The 24,954-nt window shown below is 42.5% G+C and overlaps 1 protein-coding gene across 3 annotated transcripts in view; it reads left to right on the top strand.

Moving 5' to 3' along the window:
• The window catches only part of RAB30 (RAB30, member RAS oncogene family), a 97,312-nt gene that overhangs the window by 59,891 nt on the left and 12,467 nt on the right, over positions 1–24,954 (top strand). For all 3 annotated transcript variants that reach the window (XM_012469566.2, XM_012469567.3, XM_064365347.1), the window contains exons 2-3: positions 20,335–20,435; positions 23,815–23,898. In XM_012469566.2, coding sequence (XP_012324989.1) covers positions 20,343–20,435; positions 23,815–23,898 — 177 coding nt within the window. In that variant the 5' untranslated portion in view covers positions 20,335–20,342. The remainder of the gene's footprint in view (positions 1–20,334; positions 20,436–23,814; positions 23,899–24,954) is intronic.

The raw sequence follows: 24,954 nt of genomic DNA, 5'->3' as shown, positions 1-24,954 counted from the left end.
TCACCGTTTTCCTTGAAACTCTACTTCTTTTTTTTTTTTTTTGAGACAGAGTCTTGCTCTGTCACCAGGTGCCAGGCTGGAGTGCAGTGGCATAATCTTGGCTCACTGCAACCACCTCCTAGGTTCAAGCAATTCTCCTGCCTCAGCCTCCCAGGTAGCTGGGATTACAGATGCACACCACCATGCTCAGCTAATTTTTTTTGTATTTTTAGTAGAGTCGGGGTTTCACCATGTTGGCCAGGATGGTCTCGATCTCTTGACCTCATGATCCGCCTGCCTCGGCCTCCCAAAGTGCTGGGATTACAGGCTTGAGCCACCGCGGGGCCGACACTCTACTTCTTGATTCTCTTCCTACCTCTCTGGGCTTTCTTCAGTCACCTTCTTCCCTCCATCTCTAAATGGTGATATGCTCAGGTTCTGAAATGACTCTCTTCTCTATTAATTCACTCTCCATAGATATCCTCTTATAATTCAGTGGCTTTAAATAACATCAATTTGCTAGTGACCCTCACGTTTGTATCTTTAGCCTCACTCAGACTTCTCTCTCTGGAACTTCAGATTCATGTCCACATAGATGTCTTACAGTCATTTCAAATTTAACATGGCCAAAAGAGGACTCTTGATTCAACTCCACTCCCATCTCGCTGTTTTCCCAATCTTCCCAGCTTCACAAAGTGGTGCCATTATCCCGCCTTGTGCTCAAGTCAAATATCTAGGTATTGCTTTTGATTTCTTTCTTTCTTTCCCATCCTCTTCCAATCCTTTAGCAAGTTCTATCTTCTCTATCTTCAGAAATGTTCCCAAATTTATATCCTTCTCTCCATCTCCACTACCAGCACCCTGGTCCAAGCCATATGATCTCTCACCTAGACTGTTTGCAGTAGCCTCCTAACTAGTCGGTTTGTTTCTGCTGGTATCCACACCATAATACCCTCCATTATAAAGACTAAAAAAAAATTGTTAAATGTTAATTGGTTTGTGTCACATTTCTTAAAAGCCTCCAGGTTTTCATTCTGAGCCTACATTGCACTCAGAATGAAATCCCAACTCCTTGCCCTGGCTTTCCAAGGACTATGTGACCTGTCCCACAGCAGTCTCTCAGTTCTCTTCTTGTTGACCTTGTACTTAGTCTCAGTGTCCCTTCTTTCAGTTCCTTGAACATGCCAAGCTCATTGTCACTATAGGGCCCCTATACTAGCCGAACTCTATGCCTGAAATGCATTTCTTCCATTCTTCTTGTGCTTAACTCACCCCTCCCTTCCTCCCTCCCTCCCTTCCTTCCTCTTCCTTCCTTACTTCCCTCCCTCCTTCCTTCCTCCCTCCCTCCCTTCCTTCCTTCCTTACTTCCCTCCCTCCTCCCTCCCTCCTTCCTTCCTTCCTCTCCCCTTCCCTTCCCTTCCCTTCCCTTCCCTTCCCTTCCCTTCCCTCCCCTCCCCCCCTCCCCTCCCCTCCCCTCTCCTCCCTACTTTCCTTCCTTCCTCTCTCCCCCTTTCTTTCCTTTCAAGAGGAAAGACGTCTTGTTTTGTTGCCTTGGTTGATGTGCACTAGCACCATCAAAGCTCACTGCAGTCTTGACCTCCTGGGTACAAGGGATCTTTCTGCCTCGCCTTCCTGAGTAGTTAGGACTACTAACTACTATCCAGCTAATTTCTTTATTTTTGATAGAGATGAGGTCTCACTGTGTTGGCCAGTCTGATCTTGAACTCCTGGGCTCAAGTGATCCTTCTGCCTCAGCCTCCCAAAGTGCTGGGATTACAGGTGTGAGCCACTGAGCCTGATCTGGCTCTTTCTTACTCAATTCTAATTTTAAATATATCCACTTCAGAGATGAGTTCTGTGACAGCTATCCAAATCTTTTCCTCCTATTTTAATTCTCTACTAGCACCTATCATTGTCTGATACTTTTCTTGTTTATTTAAGTATACAGTTCTTTTCCCATTCATTCATTCATTGCTCTATTTTTCTGCTGTATGAGAGAGGGACCTTTTACGCTTGCTCATCATGGTATCCCCTGCTTCTGGATATGTGACTTACACATAGTAGTGCTTAGTACATATGTATGAAGTGACTGAATGTTTTTCTCACCTGTAAAATGGAGAGACCAATACTTATGTCTCAGAGTTTTTGAGGACTAGCATTATCTGATTTGATAATGCAGGTAAAGTGGATAGGTCTGTGTTTAGCAGATTGTGTTTATAGAAACTGTATTGTTTTGTAAATATCTGGCTTTAGACATTCAACAAAGGTTAGTTCTCTTTCTTTCCTGCAGTCTGGATCTCCTGCACCATTTTATATTTAATTGACCTGCACTCCAAAGTGTGCACTCCCCCAACACACACAGAGACACTGAGTTGTAACAAGGTTTAACTTTCTCTTGGGAAATTATAGTTTTCTTCTCTTTGGTTATATGATCTTTGCCAATTAACTCTCCTTAAGAGCAAAGTGTTTTGCGGTTTGATTTCCTCATCCTAGTGTTTAGTTTCTCTGAAAAGCACTCTCAACTTTTGTCTGTACTGATCAGTTTTTATGTTGCATTTACTTAATATTTAGTCTACTGAAATGTCAGGCAGTGAGAATACAGATAGGAATTCGCAGAAGCCTCTGTCCTTAAGTGGAGGAAACAGGATACATAAACCAACAAGAATATAAAGTATCTGGCCGAGCATGGTGGCTCACACCTCTAATCCCAGCACTTTGGGAGGCTGAGGCAGGCAGATCACTTGAGGTCAGCAGTTTGAGACCAGCCTGGTCAACATGGCAAAACTCCTGTCTTTACTAAAAATACAAAAATTAGCCAGGTGTGGTAGCACATGCCTGTAATCCCAGCTACTAGGAAAGCTGAGGCGGGAGAATTTCTTGAACCCAAGGGCGGAGGTTGCAGTGAGCCGAGATCACGCCACTGCACTCCAGCCTGGGCAACAAAGCAAGACTCTGTCTCAAAAAAAAAAAAAAAAAAAAATTTAAAAAATGTCTATGGAAAAAGTCTGCAGAACATAGAGGAGGCACAAAGAAGGGAGTAACTAATTCACATGGAGGAGGGGGGTACAGTTTGAGAGATAGGTGGTTGTTTACCACCCAACAAAGAGAGATAAGCCCTGTGAGTCAAGGTGTGAAGGGATGAACCTGTCTAGGGGCCCATGCTCTGGGAACTTGGCAGGGCTGTGTGATCATAGTGGCAGTGATAGTAGTGACAGAGATCATGAGAAGCAAAGCCTGAAAGATGCGAGGTGCTGGGCCATGGAGGGCTCTGCATGCACTGCCGGGGAATTTGAACTTTCGCCCACAATACCAATAACGGTAGCAGCACCTAACATTTATTGAGCACTTCTTATATGCCAGGCCCTCTTCTTTGTACTTCATTGTATTAATTCCTTTAATCTGTACAACAGTTGTATGAGGTAAGTACTGTTATTATCCCTATTTATAAATAAATAAACATAGGATAGGTATTGAATTTGTTCTTAAAAATAATAATAATAAATAAATAAATGTAGGCACCACGAGGACAAGGAACTGGCCCAGGGTCACCCAACTCATAAAGAGCAGAGACAGGATTCAGACTCAGGCAGCATGGCCCCAAAGTTTGTCCTCTTAACGAGGGTACTGTACTACTTCTTACAGACAGCTTTTGGGGGGCAGCCAGAGCCCTGGAAGACTTTTAAGTATGGGAATGATATGATTAGATTAGCTCTTTGGAAAGGCTGCAGTGGAGTTGCATTGCGTCTTGTACAAGGGTTCATTTCTAAAAGCATTGAAGGCAAAAAATGCCAAGTTCCATTTCTCCTTGCCTCTGAGTAATGTTTGTTCTGCTAGTGGTTGCATACCATATCTCAGACAGCCCAACACGGCAGCTTTTTCCTCTATCCTTAGAACAGAGGGCAGAGTCTTTGGAAGACACGTGTACAATAGATGAATCATCAGTTTGTGTTGAGGGACCCTGTTGTTTGAAAAGCACAAAAGCATCACACTCCTGCAGAAACTGAGCCCCTCAGTGGTGACAACAGACGCAACCTCCCCTCATTTAGTGCGTGGCCAAGCCTGTGCATTGCTTAGATAGTGTTTTTCCCTGCCCCTGTTTTTCTCTCTAACAAGAGTCCATAGTGATATGGATGCCTGTTAGGCCTGTGATGGTCTGCGTCGCATTTGGCAGCAGAGTGCAAGAGGGACAGCCTGCAAGTGAGGAGGTGGGAAGAAGGCAGGGAAAATAAGCAGAGCACAGCAGCTGCTGCCCAGGTACCAGAGTCTGCTTTAAAGAAGTGTTGATGCGATTAGTGATCAAAACAAAACCAGCCAGTACATAGGAAAAGAAACTAGGAGAAACACATCAAAATGCTGACAGTGACTTTTCTGTGACAAATGCAGCTTTGTGCATTCTTTTTATTTTACAGCCTATTGTCTACGTTATTTCATTTTTCTACATAGTTTTCATAATTGGCATTTCTAACGGCTGCCTTGCATTCCACGGTGTTGATGTTCTATACAGGGCAGGAGGCCAGGTATGAGAGATATAAAGAAAGTTAAATATTCTGGACCTAAAGACCAATTAAATTAGTTTCCTTCAACTTTCTTCCGATCTGAAAACTTTGTACATCATTGTATCTTTTGTTTTCAGTCTGGTAAATGCCCTTCTAATTCCAAGTACATTATACACACCGCAGCTTTAATACATAATACTCTTCATGCTCTTGGCTTATGGCTACTGAAATAGGCCTAAGAGTCATCTGCAGGTGTTAGGAACCTTGTCCATCTCTTTGTCATAGTGGTACAGTATTCTGTTTTTTCCTTACAAACTGACATTACATGAGGTCTCTTGGTAGCCACCGCCGTGTTACAGCACATGATTTACATTAAGTTCTCTGGTTTCTCAAATTGAAATGATTTTGTAACTGCTTTAAAGAAGTGTTGATGTGATTACAACAATGATCAAAACAAAACCAAACCAGCCAGTACATAGGAAAAAGAAACTAGGAGAAACACATCAAAATGCTGACAGTGATTGTGTTCATATTGGCAATTTTATTTTTCTCTTTTCTGTGTTTCTAAAGTTTTGAAAATGTGTCTATAATACATGCAAAGTATTAACAACTTTTTTTAAAAAAAAGAACAAACTTCAAAAATAAGAACTCTCTGTAATCTCATAATTCTAGCACAACATATTTTTACTTTTGAAATGCCCTTGTTCGTATACACACGTATTTTTCGTAGCTGTAGTCCTGACGAATGCAGCTTTGTGTGTTCTTTTCATTTTACAGCCTATTGTCAACATTATTTCATTTTTCTACATAGCTTTCATAATTGGCGTTTCTAATGGCTGCCTTGCATTCCTTGGTGTTGATGTTCTATACAGGACTGTCCTTTGGACATTTGGATTGTTTCCAGTTCTTCACTCGTTTAGATAAGGGGTAATGAGTATTTTTGTTCATTTGGCATTTGGGGTTCATTCAGTCATTTCCTTAAAGTGAAGTCTCAGCAGTGAGCTAACTGCATGAATGGTTTGAACTCTTTTGTGGCTTTTGGTATGTGCCAAGTAAGACCCTGCTTTCTGGAAGAGCCCATTGAATGTGGATGGTCACTGGCTTCATATGTGTGTTCCTGTCCCATGTTGCCCTCCCCACTCTTGAGCCCCTAAGATATTTTAATAATGTACCTTGTAATCAAGTCGTGTTTATTGAAGAAAGTTTAGAAAAGATGTAAATATGAAAAACAGGAAATAATCTATTCATAATCTCACCACCCAGAGGTAACAATTTTAAAAATACATTTCCTTCTAAGTATTTATTTACTTATTTTTGTTTTGCTTTTTAGAGACAGGATTTCACTCTGTCATCCAGGTTGGCGTGCAATGGCATGATGTAATGCCTAACTTCTGGGCTCAAACAATCTTCCCACATCAGCCTCCTGAGTAGCTAGGAGTACAGGCACATGACACTATACCTGGCTAATTTTTAAATTTCTTGTAGAGGTTGGCTTTTGCTATATTGCCTAGGCTGGTCTCAAACTCCTGGCCTCAAGTGATCCTTCCTTAATTAGGCCTTGTGGACAGAGAGATTCAAGCTGTTATTGGGAAATAGAAGCCAGTGAAGTGATGCTCTCCACTCGGATTGGGTCAGGCTCTTTTGGAACTGTTTATAAGGGCAAATGGCACGGAGATGTTGCAGTAAAGATCCTAAAGGTTGTCGACCCAACCCCAGAGCAGTTCCAGGCCTTCGGAATGAGGTGGCTGTTTTGCGCAAAACATGGCATGTGAACATTCTGCTTTTCATGGGGTACATGACAAAGGACAACCTGGCAATTGCTACCCAGTGGTGCGAGGGCAGCAGCCTCTACAAACACCTGCATGTCCAGGAGACCAAGTTTCAGATGTTCCAGCTAATTGACATTGCCCGGCAGACGGCTCAGGGAATGGACTATTTGCATGCAAAGAACATCATCCACAGAGGCATGAAATCCAACAATATATTTCTCCATGAAGGCCACGGCTCAGGGAATGGACTATTTGCATGCAAAGAACATCATCCACAGAGACATGAAATCCAACAATGTATTTCTCCATGAAGTGAAAATTGGAGATTTTGGTTTGGCAACAGTAAAGTCATGCTGGAGTGGTTCTCAGCAGGTTGAACAACCTACCGGCTCTGTTCTGTGGATGGCTCCACAGGTGATCCGAATGCAGGATAACAACCCATTCAGCTTCCAGTCAGATGTCTACTCCTATGGCATCGTATTATATGAGCTGATGAAAGGGGAGCTTCCTCACTCTCACATTAACAACCGAGATCAAATCATCTTCATGGTGGGCCGAGGGTATGTCTCCCCAGATCTTAGTAAGCTATATAAGAACTGCCCTCCCAAAGCATTGAGATAACAGGCACAAGCCACCACACCTAGTCCAAGTATGCATTTCATAATGTTGTATCATGTGGCTTCTCTATTAGCCCTTCTCTATTGTTGTTGTATAGAGGTTTTACTTCACCCTCCATCTTGGGGGTCATCTTGGCCAGGCATGGTGGCTCGCACCTGTAATCCCAGCACTTTGAAAGTCCAAGGCAGGAGGCTCACTTGAGGGCAGGAGTTCAAGACCAGCCTGGACAACGTAGTGAGACCACATCTCTACAAAAAGTAACAATCAGTAAATAAATAAATCTTTGTGCACATTTAGGAGGCATTCTGCTGGAAAATTCCCAGAAGCAGAATTTTCCTCTTGCTGGGTTGAAGAGTGTGGACCTTGTGAAGGCTTTTGATGAGTATTGAAAAGTTGCTATTGAGGAAAGTTGTGCTTCTTTCTACTTCACCTGTTAATGTTTGAATGCCATCCCTGCTTTCACTAGGTTAACGCTAGTGGCCATTTATTTATCTGTTTATCCTGAAATCAGTTTGGAACTCTGTGGTCTTTTGTTTTTTGTTTTTCTGTTTTGTTTTTTGTGAGGGGGTCCCTGGGCATGTTGTTCCTGGGATTAAAATCCCAGAATTTATATTTTCTTTAGGATTTCCCTCAGGTTCCACCTATTGGTAAATTTTACACACCCACATCTTCCACCCAGCTTTCAAACTGTACCCTGAAGCATGGTTACAGAATTCTTGATTTCATAGACATTTTGAAATCTAGAACTCTTTGAAAGAGACTACTTATTTTGGCTTAAAAATTTTCCAAATTCTGGCCAGGCATGATTGCTCATGCCTATAATCTCAGCAGTTTGGGAGGCCGAGGCGGGCAGATCACCTGAGGTCAGGAGTTTGAGACCAGCCTGGCCAACATGGTGAAACCCAGTCTCTACTAAAAATACAAAAAGTAGCTGGGTATGATAGTGGGTGCCTGCAATCCCAGCTACTTGGGAGGCTGAGACAGGAGAATCGGTTGAACCCAGGAGGTGGAGGTTGCAATGAGCTGGGATCTTGTAATTGTGCTCCAGCCTGGGTGATGAGAAACTCCATCTCAAAAATAAAATAAAATAAAATAAAATAAAATTCCCGATTCTTGGCCATTTCTTTAATAAATACTTGTTGAATCCAAGTTTAAAGAACTCAGAGTTCTTTGTATGTGATGGAGCCTAAGGTATATGGGAATTGGAGAGAGGTGACTTTGGGCTAGATTATAAAGAGCCTTGTTCCACCAACCTAAGAATTTTACCTGCATCCGAAAGGCTGATAATTAGTTGGCACTTTTGGGAAAACATTTGGTAGACTGGCCACAGGGAACCTGGTTAGAAGTCCACAGTAGCCTGGGTCGGGGAGAGCCGATGAGGCCCTGAGTCATGTTGATGCAGTAGGTACAAGGGTTAAGCAGGGGCCTATTCAAGCAGGCCTTGGTGACAGATAGCTTATGGTATGCTGTGTGTGCATGTGTGTGTCCCTGTCCTGTTGAGGGAAAATTTGTACCATGTCTTCTACATGGGAATTTGCTATGATACAGATAAGATAATGCGCTGGAAACAGCAAACTAAAAGTGCTCTGTAGATGTAAAAACATATTGATGGTAACAGTGCCTAAGAAATTCTGCCCCATGGGGCTGATTCAAGGATGTGATAATGGCCGTTTGTGTGTAAAGCACCCGGGCTCTAGACAAGTAGTCATTCTTCTGGTTGACTAAGGACCTGTCACAAACTTGGGAGACAAATTTGGGAGAGTTCTTTTTTCGTCTTCATCTGTTTGGGTCGCTGAGCATGGGGACACTTGCTTCCCTCTCACTTTTTCTCCTGCTTCCAGTGAGGAGGGAATCTGAACAGCTGAGGAGGGGTCCAGCCTGGTGTGGCGTCTTCCAACAGGGAGAAGACATCTCTGTTCTTGGTAGGCCTCTGATCTCCTGGAGAGGACTGTCATGGGAAAGACTTGAGCCCAGTTCTGAGCCGTGGCCCTGACCTCTGTCTGGCTACTTGGCCAGGCTGCATTGTGTGTTCAGTCTTGGGGAGGAGACTGAAGAAGCCGATAAGAAAGTTCTTCCGGTCCAGCCAAGCAGGCGCAGGGAAGCTTCTGCAGAGCGAAGATTAGAAACGGTCCTTGATTTAGAGAATACAACAGGGAGGGCAGTGGGGCAAAGCCCAGAGCTCTTTGCAGTGGTATTGTTTATTGTTGGAGGAGGACAACAGAGGGAGCCCTGTCTGCTTGTGCAACAGAGGGAAGACAGAAACAGCAAGCTGGGTCTGCAAGGGCCTTTTTAAGGGCAGTTTCACAAACATGTTTTGCAGACAGAGGTTCTCCAACTTGGAAAGGCGTTGATGAGTGGGAAGGGTATCCTTTTTCTTCCCCCAGGAAACAAAGTGCTAGTATTTCCAGGCACATCTGAGGCTCTTTGTCAAGCACCTGCTCCCAGGTGCTGTGGTACAAAACAAATTAGCCCTGGGGAGTTAACTGAGTGGGTCTCAAGTGGTGGGCCCCTCCCTTCTCCTCTCACTTATCTGGAATATCAAATCTGTGCTTAGTGCAGGGATGCTCCCCATGGCCAGCCTTCTCACTATGGCAGAAAGAGCACCAGAAGGTAATTTAGGTGTTTGCTTGGGTTAATTGCTGACGAAATGCTGCTTTGTAGAATTATTCTCATCTTTCTTACATGTTTGGAATCCCAAATCTGTTTTGTATTTTTAAGAATTAGGAAAATATCAAACATAATATGCAAAGAATAAGATAAAATATTTGATTGTCTTGATTTTTGAAAATAGTATTGTAGAGGTCTCAGGCTTGCTTTATTTTTCATTTTTATTTTTACTTTTTGCATATCTTAAAAAGTATTCTAAGGGCTGCTTCTGAGCTCCTTCCTCCTAACTCGACCCCTAATCCATGGCATGTGTTCATGCCAGCCACCCCTGACAGTTATGTCTGTGGCCTTGCCCTGTAGGGACTGGTACTTGCAGATCTTATCTGTCCTGGCAGCAGCTCTGATTTGGAGTCAGGGGACCTGTGTTTGCTCTTCTGGCTCTGTTGCTCTGGCCTGAGGCAAGTCACTGTCCTGGTTTCAAATCTCATCTCTGTAAAATGGGAAGAAAAAGGTGAGCTCCTTCAGGTTTCTCAGAAAGGTTCTGTGTCAGAATGCAGTGAGGGTCATTTCTAAGCTGTATGAATGTGAATTTTTGTTTTTATTCATGACATAAGCAAGCTATTGTTTGAGCCACTGGCTTTGGCTGCCATACTGTGGATACTTGGTTTTGAGGGAAGTTAGTCTGAAAGAATGAATCCTCCTTGTAGAAACTCACTATGCTGAGACATGGTTTAGAGAAAGCAATGTTCCACACAATGAACTGGAAAAGCAACTTCAGAGTCTGGGTGGGACATTCCTTCCTGGGGTCCCTGATGCATGAAGGGGTGCAGCTGGGCAGACAGAAAGATTGAAACAATACCCCAAATAGATTTTTTTTTTTTAAACAGGGCCTCTCCCTGTTTTGGGAAAACTGTCTTTCTTTTGAAGCACTACTATAGACTTAATAAAAGGGCAGAATATAATTTAAGAGTTAGAGGTTATCTTCTTTCCTAGAAAGAGCTAAATATTATAGCCTCCTCAAGGGCAACTATTGTTGCCAGTTTCTTTTGTATTATTACACAAATATCTTGTGCACATACAGATATAGGATCATGTGCCCCTATCCTTTCTTCATGATATAAACACAGCATTCTTCGCCTTGCATCTTTCACTTAATACATCTTTCAGATATCCATAGCAGGCTGTGTGGTGGTCCATTGCTGTATGGTTACTTACATCTTTCACTTAATACATCTTTCAGATATCCATAGCAGGCTGTGTGGTGGTCCATTGCTGTATGGTTACCTACATCTTTCACTTAATACATCTTTCAGATATCCATAGCAGGCTGTGTGATGGTCCATTGCTGTATGGTTACTTACATCTTTCACAGGCTGTGTGATGGTCCATTGCTGTATGGTTACTTATATCTTTCACAGGCTGTGTGGTGGTCCATTGCTGTATGGTTACTTAATCTGTATAACAGTTTTCCTGCTGATGGCCTTTTAGCTTGTTCTTGTAATTGCTATCCCAAACACTGTTGTAATAAATTTCCTACTACATGTCCCTTTGTACACAGGTGTGAGTATAAATGTGATAGATTCCTTGAAGTGCGATTGCGGGGTCAGAGGGTTTGTCGTAGCATTTTTAGTTTTAAATCAATAATGCTCTCCATAGAGGTTGCATTGATTTACCTCCCACCGGTAGTTTATAAGTGCCCCATTTCTCCACACTGTCACCAGTACAGAATGAACTTGGCCAATCTGAGATGAAAAATGGCCTCATTATAACTATATATAGTTAAAATTATAATTTATAATTATAAATGTATTATAGTTTGAATTAACTCTTAAGAGTAAGGTACAGTTGATCAGTTTAAAAAAAAAAGTAAGTGCTATTTTTATTCCTTTCTTGTGAATTATCTGTTCATCCTTAGCCTATTTTTTCTAGTGGGTTATTGAATTTTTCTTATTCATTTTGTGGGAGCTTTTTATGTATGTAATCAATTAGAACTTAATATATATTGCAGACATTTAGTCAGTTCTTCATTTTTATTGTTTTGCCATACAGAATTTTTGAAACATTTAGTCAAATTTGTCAGTCTTTTTATTTTATAGTCTTGATTTTGAGTAATTCTTAGAAAGCCTTCTTTACTTTAAGATTTTATATATATATGTGTGTATTTTATACACACACACACAGTGGGATATATATATATAATGTTTTCTTCTAGTGCTTTTATGCCTTCATTTTTTTTAGCTCTAAACTTTGAAATCATCCAGAATTTATTTTAATATAAGGAGTGAGACAGAACTCCAACTTCTTTTTTTTCCAGGAAGACCTGGGTTTTGAATCCAGGTACTTTTACTCTTTAGCTGTTTGATTTTTAAACTAATTTATTAATCTCTCTGAACCTCAATTTTCTTATCTGTATAATATTAATACCCATTTGATGGGCTATTGAAAAGATTAAATAAGATTACATGTAGAAAATATTTTTTATCACATTTCCTAGCACACAGTGTGTTAAAATCATGGTCCAAATGGCCAGGAACCTGGGAACACATCGTGTCTTCAGGCAAAGGAGAAATTCTAGGTGGCCAGGATATAGAGGCCACCTTGTGACTCACCAGTCTGTCAGAGTTTGTCAGTCACTTCGTCACCTAAACCCTCAGTTTCCTGACTGGCAGCATGAATGATTAGAGCTTTCTCTTGAGGTTGTTGAGAGGTCCAGATTAGATAATGTCTGTGAAAGAATTTTGTAAACTGTAAAGGGCCATGTAAAAATACTGGAGTTTACCATCTGGTGAATAGGGAGCAACCACAGCCCAGGTGGGTGTTTGACATTCGTGGCCAAGGAGAATAATTAACTTGCAATAACATGAAATTAGCAGGTGATGTAAAGCAAGTGAGCTTGGAGCAGTTGATTATAGTAATGGTTAGTAATTGCCTCCTAGTAATTAAGCAATAATGAGCTTCCAGGGACAGAATCTTGTTAGGGTGAAAGATGGATCAAAGGCTTTCAATTCAGTGTACACTTACTGAACACAGCAGTGGGTTAAGCCGAAACAGGTGTCTTGTTGAGGTACCGTACTTGTCCTTAAGGATAGTAGGGGTGTGGCTGGGTGTGGTGGCTCACGCCTGTAATCCAAGAACTTTGGAGGCCAAGGCGGGCGGATCACCTGAGGTCGGGAGTTCAAGACCAGCCTGACCAACATGGTGAAACCCTGTTTTTTTTTTTTTTTTCTCGAGACGGAGTTTCGCTCTTGATACCCAGGCTGGAGTGCAATGGCGCGATCTCGGCTCACCTCAACCTCCGCCTCCTGGGTTCAGGCAATTCTCCTGCCTCAGCCTCCTGAGTAGCTGGGATTACAGGCACGCGCCACCATGCCCAGCTAATTTTTTGTATTTTTAGTAGAGACGGTTTCACCATGTTGACCAGGATGGTCTCGATCTCTTGACCTCGTGATCCACCCGCCTCGGCCTCCCAAAGTGCTGGGATTACAGGCTTGAGCCACCGCGCCCGGCCAACCCTGTTTTTTTTAAAAAGAAAAAAAAACCGGATAGTAGGAGTGAGAGACACGTAGAGCATGGCTCCTTCCATGAGGTAGACGCACATGTGGGGATATACTTGGAGGAAGGTCCACAGTGCTCTGGGATCATCGAAGAGGGTGAGACTCGCCTGCTGAGCATCCTGTGTCAGTCTGAACCCACCCCCAGAGCTGGCCCAGATTCTAAAGACCCTCAGATCTATGATGCCTTCTTGAAATTTTACTTGCCCTTTTTTATTCCTCTGTTCGGTTGTTTTGGATTTATCAGGGATATCTTGTTTCTCACGTCCTGCCCCTTGCCCTCTACAGCTTCTGGGGAAGCATGGTATTATGCCTAGGGCCTCCATTTCTACTGTGGCCTGAGTACTCAGATAGGATGTCTAGTTCATTTCGAATTTCAGATAAACAACAAACTTTAAATGTCTCATGCAACATTTGGAACAAATTTATATTAAAAGGTATTTCTTGCCATCTAACCATCTGAAACTGAAATTTGACATGGTCAGGGTGACATGACCTGGATTTCTTACTTAAAAAACAAAACAAAACTGTGTCTGGCAACCCTACCTGGGAAACTCTTATTTCAAATGCTGTAAAACATAGTAGTATTTACCATGCTAACGTTTAATGGAGCCCTAGTTGCAAGGCATATTAAAAGTTGTTTTGGCCGGGCGTGGTAGCTCAAGCCTGTAATCCCAGCACGTTGGGAGGCCGAGGCGGGTGGATCACGAGGTCAAGAGATCGAGACCATCCTGGTCAACATGGTGAAACCCCGTCTCTACTAAAAATACAAAAATTAGCTGGGCATGGTGGCGCGTGCCTGTAATCCCAGCTACTCAGGAGGCTGAGGCAGGAGAATTGTCTGAACCCAGGAGGCGGAGGTTGCGATGAGCCGAGATCGTGACATTGCACTCCAGCCTGGGTAACAAGAGCAAAACTCCGTCTCAAAAAAAAAAAAGAAAAGTTGTTTTATATGAAAAAAGAATTCTCAACTGAAATTATGTTTGGTAAATCCTAGATTAAATGAAGTTAGCTGGCCTTCATTATGGGAATTTTCAGAACATTTTAAACCTCCAAGATTGGGTAATATTTAGTATTTCTCAAAGTTATGTTACTTGAAGCTATCCTCTACACGTCTCACTTAGTATCTAGGGTCATAAGAACAATGTTGAATGAATTTTAAGGGTTTCTGGTAGTCGGTTCTATTTGCAGACCATGAGCTCTGATTTTGGGTTTTGGGAAAATAACATTCTGTAGAAAAAATTTATATAATTCTATAATGTTGTTTTTGTTTTTAAAATTAATAGATTTGTAATAAAATGTACACATAGACACGAGTGTATATAAGGAAAAAGACTAGAAGGATGTATACCACAGTGCTAACTGTAAGTAATCCCAAGAGAAGGTCTGGGTAGGGAGAGATGATAGATAATTTTCTTTTCCTTTTTGCTTGCCTGTATTTTCTGCAATCAGTATATATGACTTTTGTCAGAATGGTGGGAAAAAACATTTACATATTTTTAAAAGGAGTACCTTTCCCTGTGTTATCTTATTTGCCTCTCACGCAACTCAGTGATATGGGTTCTAATATCATCCCTATTTTGTGGATAAGGAAACTTTACACAGTGCTCTTTAACAGACCCAGCCTCTCTTGGCTTCATTGCCTATGCTGCCTCTTTGTTACGAAAAAACAACCACAGTTGCTGTGGTGGGAAGGGGCTTTGTTGCCTGTTTACCCAGTCCCTCCATTTACAGACCAAGTGAAGGCCCTGAAAGTGAAAAGGACCTGCCTGAGACACACGGTTTTTTAATAAGGACAAGGCACCAAAATATTTTAGGGGACTGGGGTTGGAGGTGTGTCAGAAAGTTGGGGAGAAGATCTGGCCTCTGACTTTATCTGTTATATTGAGCCCCAAAGAGGAAGAGGAAAAATGCACCAGTGAATACAGGTTTTTTTAAGGCCACTTATGGATTGATTGATTGATTGACAGAGTTCCACTCTGTTACCCAGGCTGGGGTACAGTGGTGTGATCATGGCCCACTGCAACCTTGAACTCCTGGGCTCAAATGATCCTCCTGCCTCAGCCTCCCAAAGTGCTAGGGTAACAGGCATGAGCCACCACGCTCGATAAAGGCCACTTTTAAAGAATGGCTTAAATGTTGCCAAATTCATGTTGCTTAGAATGTTTTTTTTTCTTTTTCAGCTTTTCATACTAGATTTCATCTCCTGTATGTTTTTAAAATTCATTTTTTCATCTTGCTCATTGATTTTTTCCAGTTTGAATCTTATCCCTATATCCATTTATTTAGAACTATTGTGGTGATGATGATACTGGGGATTTTGCTTGCTCATCTGTGTTCCTGTTTATATTCCCTGTGCCTGGTACTTAGTTACAGGGAAGAAAGATGACTGAATTGTGAGAGTCATACAGCTGAAGTCTGACTTCAGCTCCTGAAAGAGTCCTGGGCTGGACCTCACGGTGAGGAGCAGTGCTTGTGTAATCTGAAGTCAGTGTGTGGCCCCATCAGTGTGGGTGTGTTGCTTCCAGAGCGGGGAAATTCTAGAACACTGCAGTTCAAAGGGACCCGGGGACTCATTCAACTAAACCTCTAGCCCTCATGACAGAGAGACAATGTCAATTACAAGTCAGGGGGCAGCAGCATCCTGTTGCAGAAAGAGCTAGGCTTTGGGGTCAGATGAATCTAGGTTTGAATCCTGGTCCTGAGACTAACTAGCTGTGTGACTTTAGGATGATATCTCTGTATCAGCTTCCTCTTACGCAAGTTAGGGAAAATAATAAGAGTACTTACATCATAGGATTATGAGGATTAAATGAGTGAGTACATGTAGAAGAGTACCCAGGACATAACAAGCACTGAATAAGTGCCAGCTGTTATCATTGTTAACAATAATAGAATATAAAATGCTGCAGTAGTGTTTGGTCAGTAGATATCTTGTGGCATGTCTTCCCCCGAGATGAGGTATGACTTTTGTTGTTAATTTAGGGCTGACCGTAAATGCTTCTGAATGGGTTTCTCTCATTCAGGAGGAAATGCTATCTCATCACATGGGGATTGGTAATGTCTGGGCTGTTATTTTATGGACCAAACAGAAGGGCTTCCTCAAAGAGTAGAAGTTTGCAGATAATCTTGTGATCTTTTCATTCGTTCCATTAGAAGCAAAACAGTAACTACAACAGATAACCTGGAGTTTACAGTCCAGCTTTAGCCATAGACAGTCTGCGTTATTAAAGAACAATTTTTACCCAGAGTTCCATTTAAAAAATATCCAACAAATCTTGGCATAGTGGCTCATACCTGTAATCCCAGCACTTTGGAAGACTGATGCAGAAGGATTGATTCAGGCCAGGAGTTCAAGACTAGCCTGGGCAACATAGTGAGACCCTGTCTGTACAAAAAAAATTTTTAAATTAGCTGGGCACAGTGGCTTGCACCTGTAATCCAAGATACTTGGGAGGCTGACGCTGGAGAATTGCTTGATCCATAATCATGCCACTGCACTCCAGCCTGGGCAGTAGAGCAAGATCTTGTCTCGAAAGAAAGCAAAACAAACAAACAAAAACGTTCAACAGCATTAGAGTAATTTTTTTTTTTTTTTTTTTTTTTGAGATGGAGTTTCGCTCTTGTTACCCAGGCTGGAGTGCAATGGCGCGATCTCGGCTCACCGCAACCTCCACATCCTGGGTTCAGGCAATTCTCCTGCCTCAGCCTCCTGAGTAGCTGGGATTACAGGCACGCGCCACTATGCCCAGCTAATTTTTTTTTGTATTTTTAGTAGAGACCATGTTAACCAGGATGGTCTCGATCTCTTGACCTCGTGATCCACCCGCCTCGGCCTCCCAAAGTGCTGGGATTACAGGCTTGAGCCACCGCGCCCGACCTTGAGTAATTTCTTATAGAAAGGGTTAGTGTCTTAACTTTTATTCTGAGGCTTGCTCTAGGTGGTAACCACATGTGATAATGTTCACTATGACAAAGCCTCTTTTTCACCTTCTTTTTCTAAAGGTGCATAATTTGGGCACTATTAACCTCTTTTAGGAGCCCTGTTTCTAAAGTATGTATTTTTGTCACTCTCCTCTGGATTTCCTGCTTTGGTTTTTTGACCTCCAGCAAAGATGTAGAAACGAGTGTGTGTCAAACAGTCTAGGCACAGAAAAAGAATGCAGTCCAGTCCCGTGTTTCCTGTTTCTTATGGGCTTGTGAAAGCAGGGAGCTGTGGTCCGCAGAGCCTCGTGTCTTCCTGCTGTCCTTGTGCCTTTCCGTGAGTTTATTCTTTTTCTTTCTAATAGCTTTATTGAATTTTAGTTGACATACCGTGTCTGTGAGTGTTTATCAGGAGTTTGACTTTGATTATTATTTAAACTCCTACAGGGTGGTAGAGTTTTGTATTTGAAGCCAGAGGGAAAAAGGAAAGGGCAATCACATTAGTTAAGTGCTTGTCCTTCATCATGTAATTCATCCATCTTTTTTGAGCTGTTGCTCTGAGCCAGCATTGTGAAAGACACTTGGGTAGTGGTTCAAGGACATGAATGCGGGAGCCAGGTTAACTGGGTGTGAATCTCAGCTCCACTGGTTATCAGCCATGGGACCTTATGACTGCTTTTTTAAATTCTCTTGTGTCTCAGCACCCCCCTCTACCAAGTTGGGATACACATAGTGTAGCATCCATCTCATAGAGTCGTTCTGAGGATTAAATGAGTAATATAGAATGAGATGATGATGATGGGGAGGGGTGAGGATCTGGACTGAACCAGACACCTCATTGCCCTCATGAGTGTGCATGTGTGTGGGGCTGAGGTGCTGAGGGATGGGGCCGGAGTGTGAAATATGTGAATAATTAATTATAGGTAATATGGTGAGTTTACAGAGGAGAGGAGGAGGGCATTGTGGGAGCCTAGAGCAGGGAAGCCCAGGCCCCTCGTAGTCAGAGGAGCAGCCTGGAGGAAGTCATGTTGAAGTTGAGATCTAGAGGAGGCTTGGGGTGGTGGGGAGGGTGCCAGGGTCAGTTGTGTTCTGTGTTCTGTGCAGACAGAACAATATATGTGAAGGTCTGAGGAGAAAAGCAATCCCATGGTGTTTAAGCAACTGTGGATTGTGAGGACAGTAGTAGGAGATAGAGCTGGCAATGACAGCAGGAACCACGTCATGGAAAACTTGAGAATCATTTTAAGGAGTTTGGGTGACAAAGAACCAGGGACTGTCCTTAGGGGCTCCCATTCTTTCTTTCAAGCATGACAATTCTGTGCTATAGGTGTTATTAGCCCCATTTTGGTGACGGGGAAGCTGAGGTTTTGAAAAATTGTCATTTGTCCAAAGACATAGGCTTAGAAGGTCAGTGTAGCCAGGATTTGAACCTCGGTCTCTCTGGCTCCATTTGCTGTGATACCATATGCCTTTGGAACATGAAGTCTGGCTCTTAGCTTTATGATTTCAGGCCACCCTCTTAATATCCTTTAACCTCAGTTCACTAACCTGTAAAATAGATAATATGTTAGTAAATATAAACCTTATATACTTGTAGAAACAAATTGAAATATACATAAAGGGCCAAGTATAGTGCTACCACTGCTTATGGACCCAGATTCTTATACAGAGAAATGTTTTTCCTTCACAGTCCCAATGAACTGGGATGGAACCCCATGAACTGCCACCTACATGTTGGCTTGGTGGTCAGTCATTTTTCCAAGGATTAATTGAAATCTACACAGACATCATCTTTGCACACAGGGAATTTACTCCCCTGGCTACTTGACAGGTTCCGCTGATTGGGCTCTGCTCTCTGCCCTGCAAGCCTGCAGGCATTTGAGTCTGCTGGTAGGAGTGACCCTGAGGCTTCTCTACTCTTCCAAGCACTCTTCCCCGTCATGCGCTCCCTAATTGCCGGTTTCCTTTCTCTCCAGAGTCTACTGGGCCTGTTCTGCCTACACCTTAAGAAAAGAGCTCCACTGTGGGCTCAAAGTGTTATTTAACTTTTCTCATGTTGGTCTGGAGGGCAACATTGTCTTTTCTCTGTATTTCTTATGGTGATAGCAGAGTACTATAGTAGGCACCCAGTAGATTACAATTACTTTTACCAGGATAGGGCTTTATGGGTATCAGCCTCGCTTTGTCACCTGGGCTGGAGTGCAGTGGTGTGATCTCCCAGCTCACTGCAACCGCCGCCTCCCAGGTTCAAGCAATTCTTGTGCCTCAGCCTCCTGAGTAGCTGGGATTACAGGCATGTGCCACCACATGTGGGTAATTTTTGTATAAGGTTCTTTTGAAAGTTTTTAAAAATCTTCATAGCAGGACACTGAATTAGACAGGGCATTCTTTTAGTATGCCCTTTTAGTCATAGTCTTTTTAGCACAATTGGAAAAACTAAAGCCTACACATAAACAACATGCCGATTAATTTTTTCTTTCCATAGGATAGACATTTACAAAGTGTAACTCTGTCTCAGGGGCAAGGAAATAGAGCTGAAAGGCATAATCCCATCCCTGAAGGATGAGGCAGATATTTGAACAAACAATTGTATACAGCAAGTGAAGTTTTAGGACAGAGGAATGGTGAAAGTGTTGGACTTTATTTGGCAAAGATCAGTGAGAGATTCAAAAAGAGATGCCGGCATTGGACCTTCAAAGACTTCAAGACTCAGAAGGGATGGAAGGGGAGGCATCCCAGGCAGAAGAAATGGCACATAGCAAAGCCCAGAGGAGGAAACAGACAGGCACTTTGGGAGGCTCTGTAGCATCAGCATAGCTGGCAGGAGATGTGTAGGAGGTAGAGGGGAAAGGTGGCTATGACTCCCATTGGTAAGACCCTAAGACTTCCAGAAGCAGGAGACTAAAAGGGCCCTTCATAGTTCCTTCCTCTTTATTCTCCTTCATTCAGTCTTTTAGTCACTAGCACTTCTTCCCAGAGTCATACTCATTCTATAAACTTCCTTTAAACTATGGATGGGCTCGCTGTTGTCCTTGCTTCTTTGCACCCCAGCTTGCCTGCACATAGATTTGTAATCTCCTTTTCATGCTAAAAGAAAACAGATTTATCGCAGGAGGAACCTGAGCCATGACAGCTTGGAGGAATAAAGGTTACCAGGTGAAAGGACATCTGCGTCATTTAGTCTCTGTGGCATGAGGTAGCTGGGAAGGAATAAAGTCCGTCTGTGACCAAACATCTGTGTTTCTCACTGGCAGGGTCACCGGAGGGGAGCTTTAAATTGCTCTTTAAATGAGTCAGACCTGTTCCCCAGGAGACAAAGCTGGTGCAGCTGGAGCTCTGTGGGCAAGTCTGTCTGGACCCCTCTCACTTTTGCCTGTGTTTGCCTTCCAGCTGTGTAAATGAGTATGGAAGATTATGATTTCCTGTTCAAAATTGTTTTAATTGGCAACGCTGGTGTGGGGAAGACGTGCCTCGTCCGAAGATTCACTCAGGTAAGGGAACCGGGAAGCCCGAGGGGTTGGGTTTCTCAGTCTAGCCTGAGGGACTGGGGGAATCTGTCAAGATGGATGACCAGTCCCAATGCCAGCATCTTAGCTATGAGTTCCTAATTCATCCTTTGAAAGCTGCATCTGCTTTCTGGCCTAGACAAGGGGTTTTAAAACCACTTCAAGAGAGCATGGCCCTGGGGGTCTCCACCAACCCTCCCACGCCTCTTCTTGCTTCCTTTAATGACAGAGGCAAGTGGTTTTGCTGTCAGTGTGCAGTATCAAAACTAAATTATTACATAAAAGTAAGATACTAGTTAATAATCCCCAGGTGGAAACAAATGAATCTGGACATCAAACTGAACCTATTATTAAATTTTTTAAAACTCTAATACAGATTAAACCAGTCCAATCTCTGTCTGTGCCCCCTTGCATCCTCCCAGGAAACTTGAGTGAATCATTTTCATTTAGAACCAAATAGGCCAATTTTCTAAATCTCTTCAGTGGGAATGAAATGAGAATAGTGAAGAATTATCTGAACTGAATTGAGCGGTCCCTCTGGATTGAATTCTTATCATATGATCAAAGTACAAGTTCCCTTTTGGACTGCCCTTTTGAGAATCACTGGTGGAGAATATATACTGCTTTTATATAGAAATGAGTGAGAAATCATTCCAAAGTTGACCTTTTTTGTATGTTTTCCCCTGAAAAATATGAATGGTACCCTTTTTAGGACCACTACATATGTATCTTGAACTTTCATAAAGTACTTGTTCAGCAAGTTGGGACTTGCTCCTCTATCTAAGGCATAGGATAGCCTGGTTCTGTGGAAAGAGCACTGGCTTGGGAGTTGAGACGTGGGTCTTAATCCTGGTTCTGCCCCTGGCTTGCTCTGTGAGCCCGGGCAAGTTACCTCCCTTTCCTGGGACTCCCTGTTGCACATTAGAGGCTGGGTGAGCTCCAAGGCCCCTTCCAGCTCTGACAGTCTGTGGTTTTATGGAAAACGAGAGAGGCAGATTGAATAACAAACAGCTATAGGGCCTAGAGTCACTTTGGAAATATCAGGGTTTTTCCCTGATACGTGAACACAGAACAGAACCCATGCTTCTTACTAAGCCTTGGCCTCGTGAAATCAAAAGTAACAAGCTAATAGGCATCTGGGCTCAGTCAGCCACCTTGGAGATATATTGGAAACTCCAACTGGGTTTTACTTCTACCTAACATTAGTAATATTTTCTGCTTTTGACAAAAGTATAAGACTGCAAAGCTGTAGCGAAGTTTTCAGTTTCTTTATCAAAAAAGTTTCCTTGCCCTTGTCTTAGTAGTAAAAGGTCACTTAGAGATTATTCAACCTACCTCCATTATTCAACCTACCTCTCTCACTTTATAGATGAAAAGCTCAGATCTAGAGGGGCTAAATGCCTTGCTTAGGATTTCATATTGTGAGATTAGATAGAGTGGCAAGGCTAGGATTAGAACCTGGATTCCAGATTTTCAGCCTGATCATTTCTGTCTCCTATACATTCTAACTTCTGATACCATTCTCTTTAAAAGCACAAACTTGGCCAGGCGCGGTGGCTCACACCTGTAATCCCAGCACTTTGGGAGGCCGAGGTGGGTGGATCACGAGGTCAAGAGATCGAGACCATCCTGGTCAACATGGTGAAACCCTGCCTCTACTAAAAATATACAAAAAATAGCCGGGCATGGTGGCACACACCTGTGGTCCCAGCTACTCGGAGGCTGAGGTGGAAGAATCGCTTGAACCCAGAAGGTGGACGTTGCAGTGAGCCGAGATTACACCACTGCACTCCAGCCTGGCAACAGAGCAAGACTCTGTCTCCAAAAAAAGAAGCATAAACTCTGTCATTAGATATGAAAATGTCTCTATTTTCAATAGTAATTTTTGCCAATAAGCACATTTTTCTTCTTTCTTATTTGTCTTTTGTGTCTACATTTTACCCCTCCTGTCCCCTCATCTCCACCATAAACTCTTATTTCAGAGGCAGAATTATGTTTGTTTTTGTTATTTAGCAGACAGTTAAAATGAATTGGCTGTTTTTTAGGCACAAGGGTTTGGGGAAGGGAAGAATTTGTTTAATTTTTTGGCATTTGTTGAGCTGCAAAACATCTGGAGCTATAAACTTGAAGCTTGGCAGCTTTTGCATCTGAGCCAAGCCAAAACAGAAGAAAATTGGTTCAATATTTGAAAGTAAAGTTATGAATGTTTATGTTTACAACTTTTGCAGACATGCAGTAGAACATTTTCTTTTGGTTTGAAGGTCAATCGTTTAAGCTAAAACTTTAATTAAAGAACTCTTAATTAAAGGTGTCTGAGTCATAGTTGCCAGAATTCATAAAGTCCATTTTACTTTAATTTCTGGAGAAATTGGGTGAAGAGTTCTTTTTTGATAGAATTTCTTGCTACCCCCAACTCCCTCCCTAAGCTTGTAGGAAACAATTATGTAACAGTAAATTGCATAAATTATACTTGTGACTTTGTTAAAATCCCATCTTTCTGGTTAAGTTTCCAGTTTGAAGTAAAGCATTTTGTTTATTTGGTTTAAAATGGCTTACATCAGCCTCAAACTCATTGAATTTGAGGCCCAGAGAGGGTGAGTGGTGTGTCTGAGGTTACAAAGAGATCCTAAGGCTGCTGCCTCCTGGTTTAGTGCTGTTTCTACCTCACTGTCTCCTTGATGACTTAATTTTCTTAGATTATCTTCCCAGTGTCATTGGCTTTGATCCCATGTAATTATATATGCATGGTACATTGCACTGAGAAAAATAGTGATCACCCTGAGGCAAAGGAAAATTCAGAAGCTTCAGGAGATCCAAAAAGACAGATCCCAAAACTCTCTTATTCCTGTCTTACTCATGCTGAGTTTTTGTTTTTTCATATTGTTGCCCACTCCTGCAGCTGTCCATGCTCAGGACTGATAACTAGTTTTAAGTATCCTTGATTTTCCCTCTTAGAAAGAACCTATCTGTTTGCCCCCACCCTTCCAATTCTGATCTCATCCCTGTGGTTGCATGCCCTTCTTATCCTCATGTCCGATTTTTCTGTTTCATTCTTAAAATCACGTTCCCCTGCCCTTTCTCAATTTTCTCCTTCACCTGTCTTTCTCTCCTTTTCCCTGTCCCCCATCTCTTTCCTCTTCTTTCAGAATTTTCCTCTCCCACTTTCTCCCTCCTTTCTCTTTCCCTCAAGACATACATACAAAGTTGCACGGGACTCCCTTGACAGGAGCCAGAGTTATCTCTTCTCCCAGTTAGCTCAGCTGAAGGAAGGACCTGGTGATGGGTGGTGCTGGGGAAGAGGAGAAAGAATTTCATTTAATTAAAGTATTTGCTTAGCTGTTCTTTTCTATTATTTCTTCTTCAGGGTCTTTTCCCCCCAGGTCAAGGAGCCACAATTGGAGTTGATTTTATGATTAAGACAGTGGAGATTAATGGTGAAAAAGTAAAGGTAAGGTGCTAACTATTCACTAAGGTGGTCATGTGCCGTGTGAGAGGTTAGGGAAAGTAGTGCTTTCGTAACGTTTATTCAATCTCCTAATTGAAACCCACATTGAAACAATGCACTCAGCCATAATAGCTTATTTTCAAACAGTTCTTCTAGTCTTTTTTATGGGGGAAGGAAAGAATTTTGAATGATGTGTATACAGATTAGAAGACAGAGAATGGCTAAGGCAAGTTTATCCTGTCTCCTGTCATGTCACAAGTGACATAAAGACAAGGAAGAAACTTCTTTTTGGATCTCTTGAGCTGGCGCAGTAAGCAGGTGCTACCTCCTCTAAACTGCAGCCCCACGAAAGAGCCTCCTGATTTCTACGTTTTGTTATGGGTCATTTCATTCTGAATCACTTATTTAAATGATCCCGTCTCCTATCATACTCTTTTTTTTTTTTTCATATTCTTATCTCTGAAAAGGAAAGACACTAAATGAGGGATACAGGAAAGGATACATGCTCTCTACCCCCTGCTTCCTGCCCTTCCAGCCGTTGTGGCTCCTGGATGGTTTGGTACCTGGAAGAAGTGTGGTGTGTTCGGGAACAGGAGAAAGGAGAGAAAGTTTACTGAGTACCTGTGATCAGTCAGTGCCTCTGCTGGGTGCTTTTACATGTGTTATATTTAGCTTAGTCCTTACTGTAAACCTGTGAGCTAAGTGGTATTATCCTTGTTTTACTGGCTTCAGAGAGGTTAAAGAACTTACTTATCAATGGCTGCACATAGATAAGTATAGGAAGGTGGGCAGGCAGGATTTAAACCCATTTCACCAACCAGGACACCCCACTGCCTTTCTGGGGTCTCTCCCTTGCCATGAAAGAAGACGGGAAGAAAGGCACACTAGGCCTATCACCTGGAGCAAGGAAAGGAGAAAGGTGATGGAAAGAAACATGAAGCAAGACTAAATCACCTGGAAGGAGGGTAGATGTACTGATGTTTAGCACTGTGATCTACCTGTGGTTCAGAGTTGCTGAAATTCCACCATGCACTCTTCAGAGCTAAGCCTTACAGCAAG

The sequence above is a fragment of the Aotus nancymaae genome, unplaced genomic scaffold (assembly GCF_030222135.1).
Source record: "Aotus nancymaae isolate 86718 unplaced genomic scaffold, 86718_ANA_hifiasm-v0.15.2.pri h1tg000059l, whole genome shotgun sequence".
Classification (NCBI taxonomy): domain Eukaryota; kingdom Metazoa; phylum Chordata; class Mammalia; order Primates; family Aotidae; genus Aotus; species Aotus nancymaae.
The sequence above is the reverse complement of the archived record's forward strand: the minus strand, read 5'-3'. Positions and strand labels throughout refer to the sequence as shown.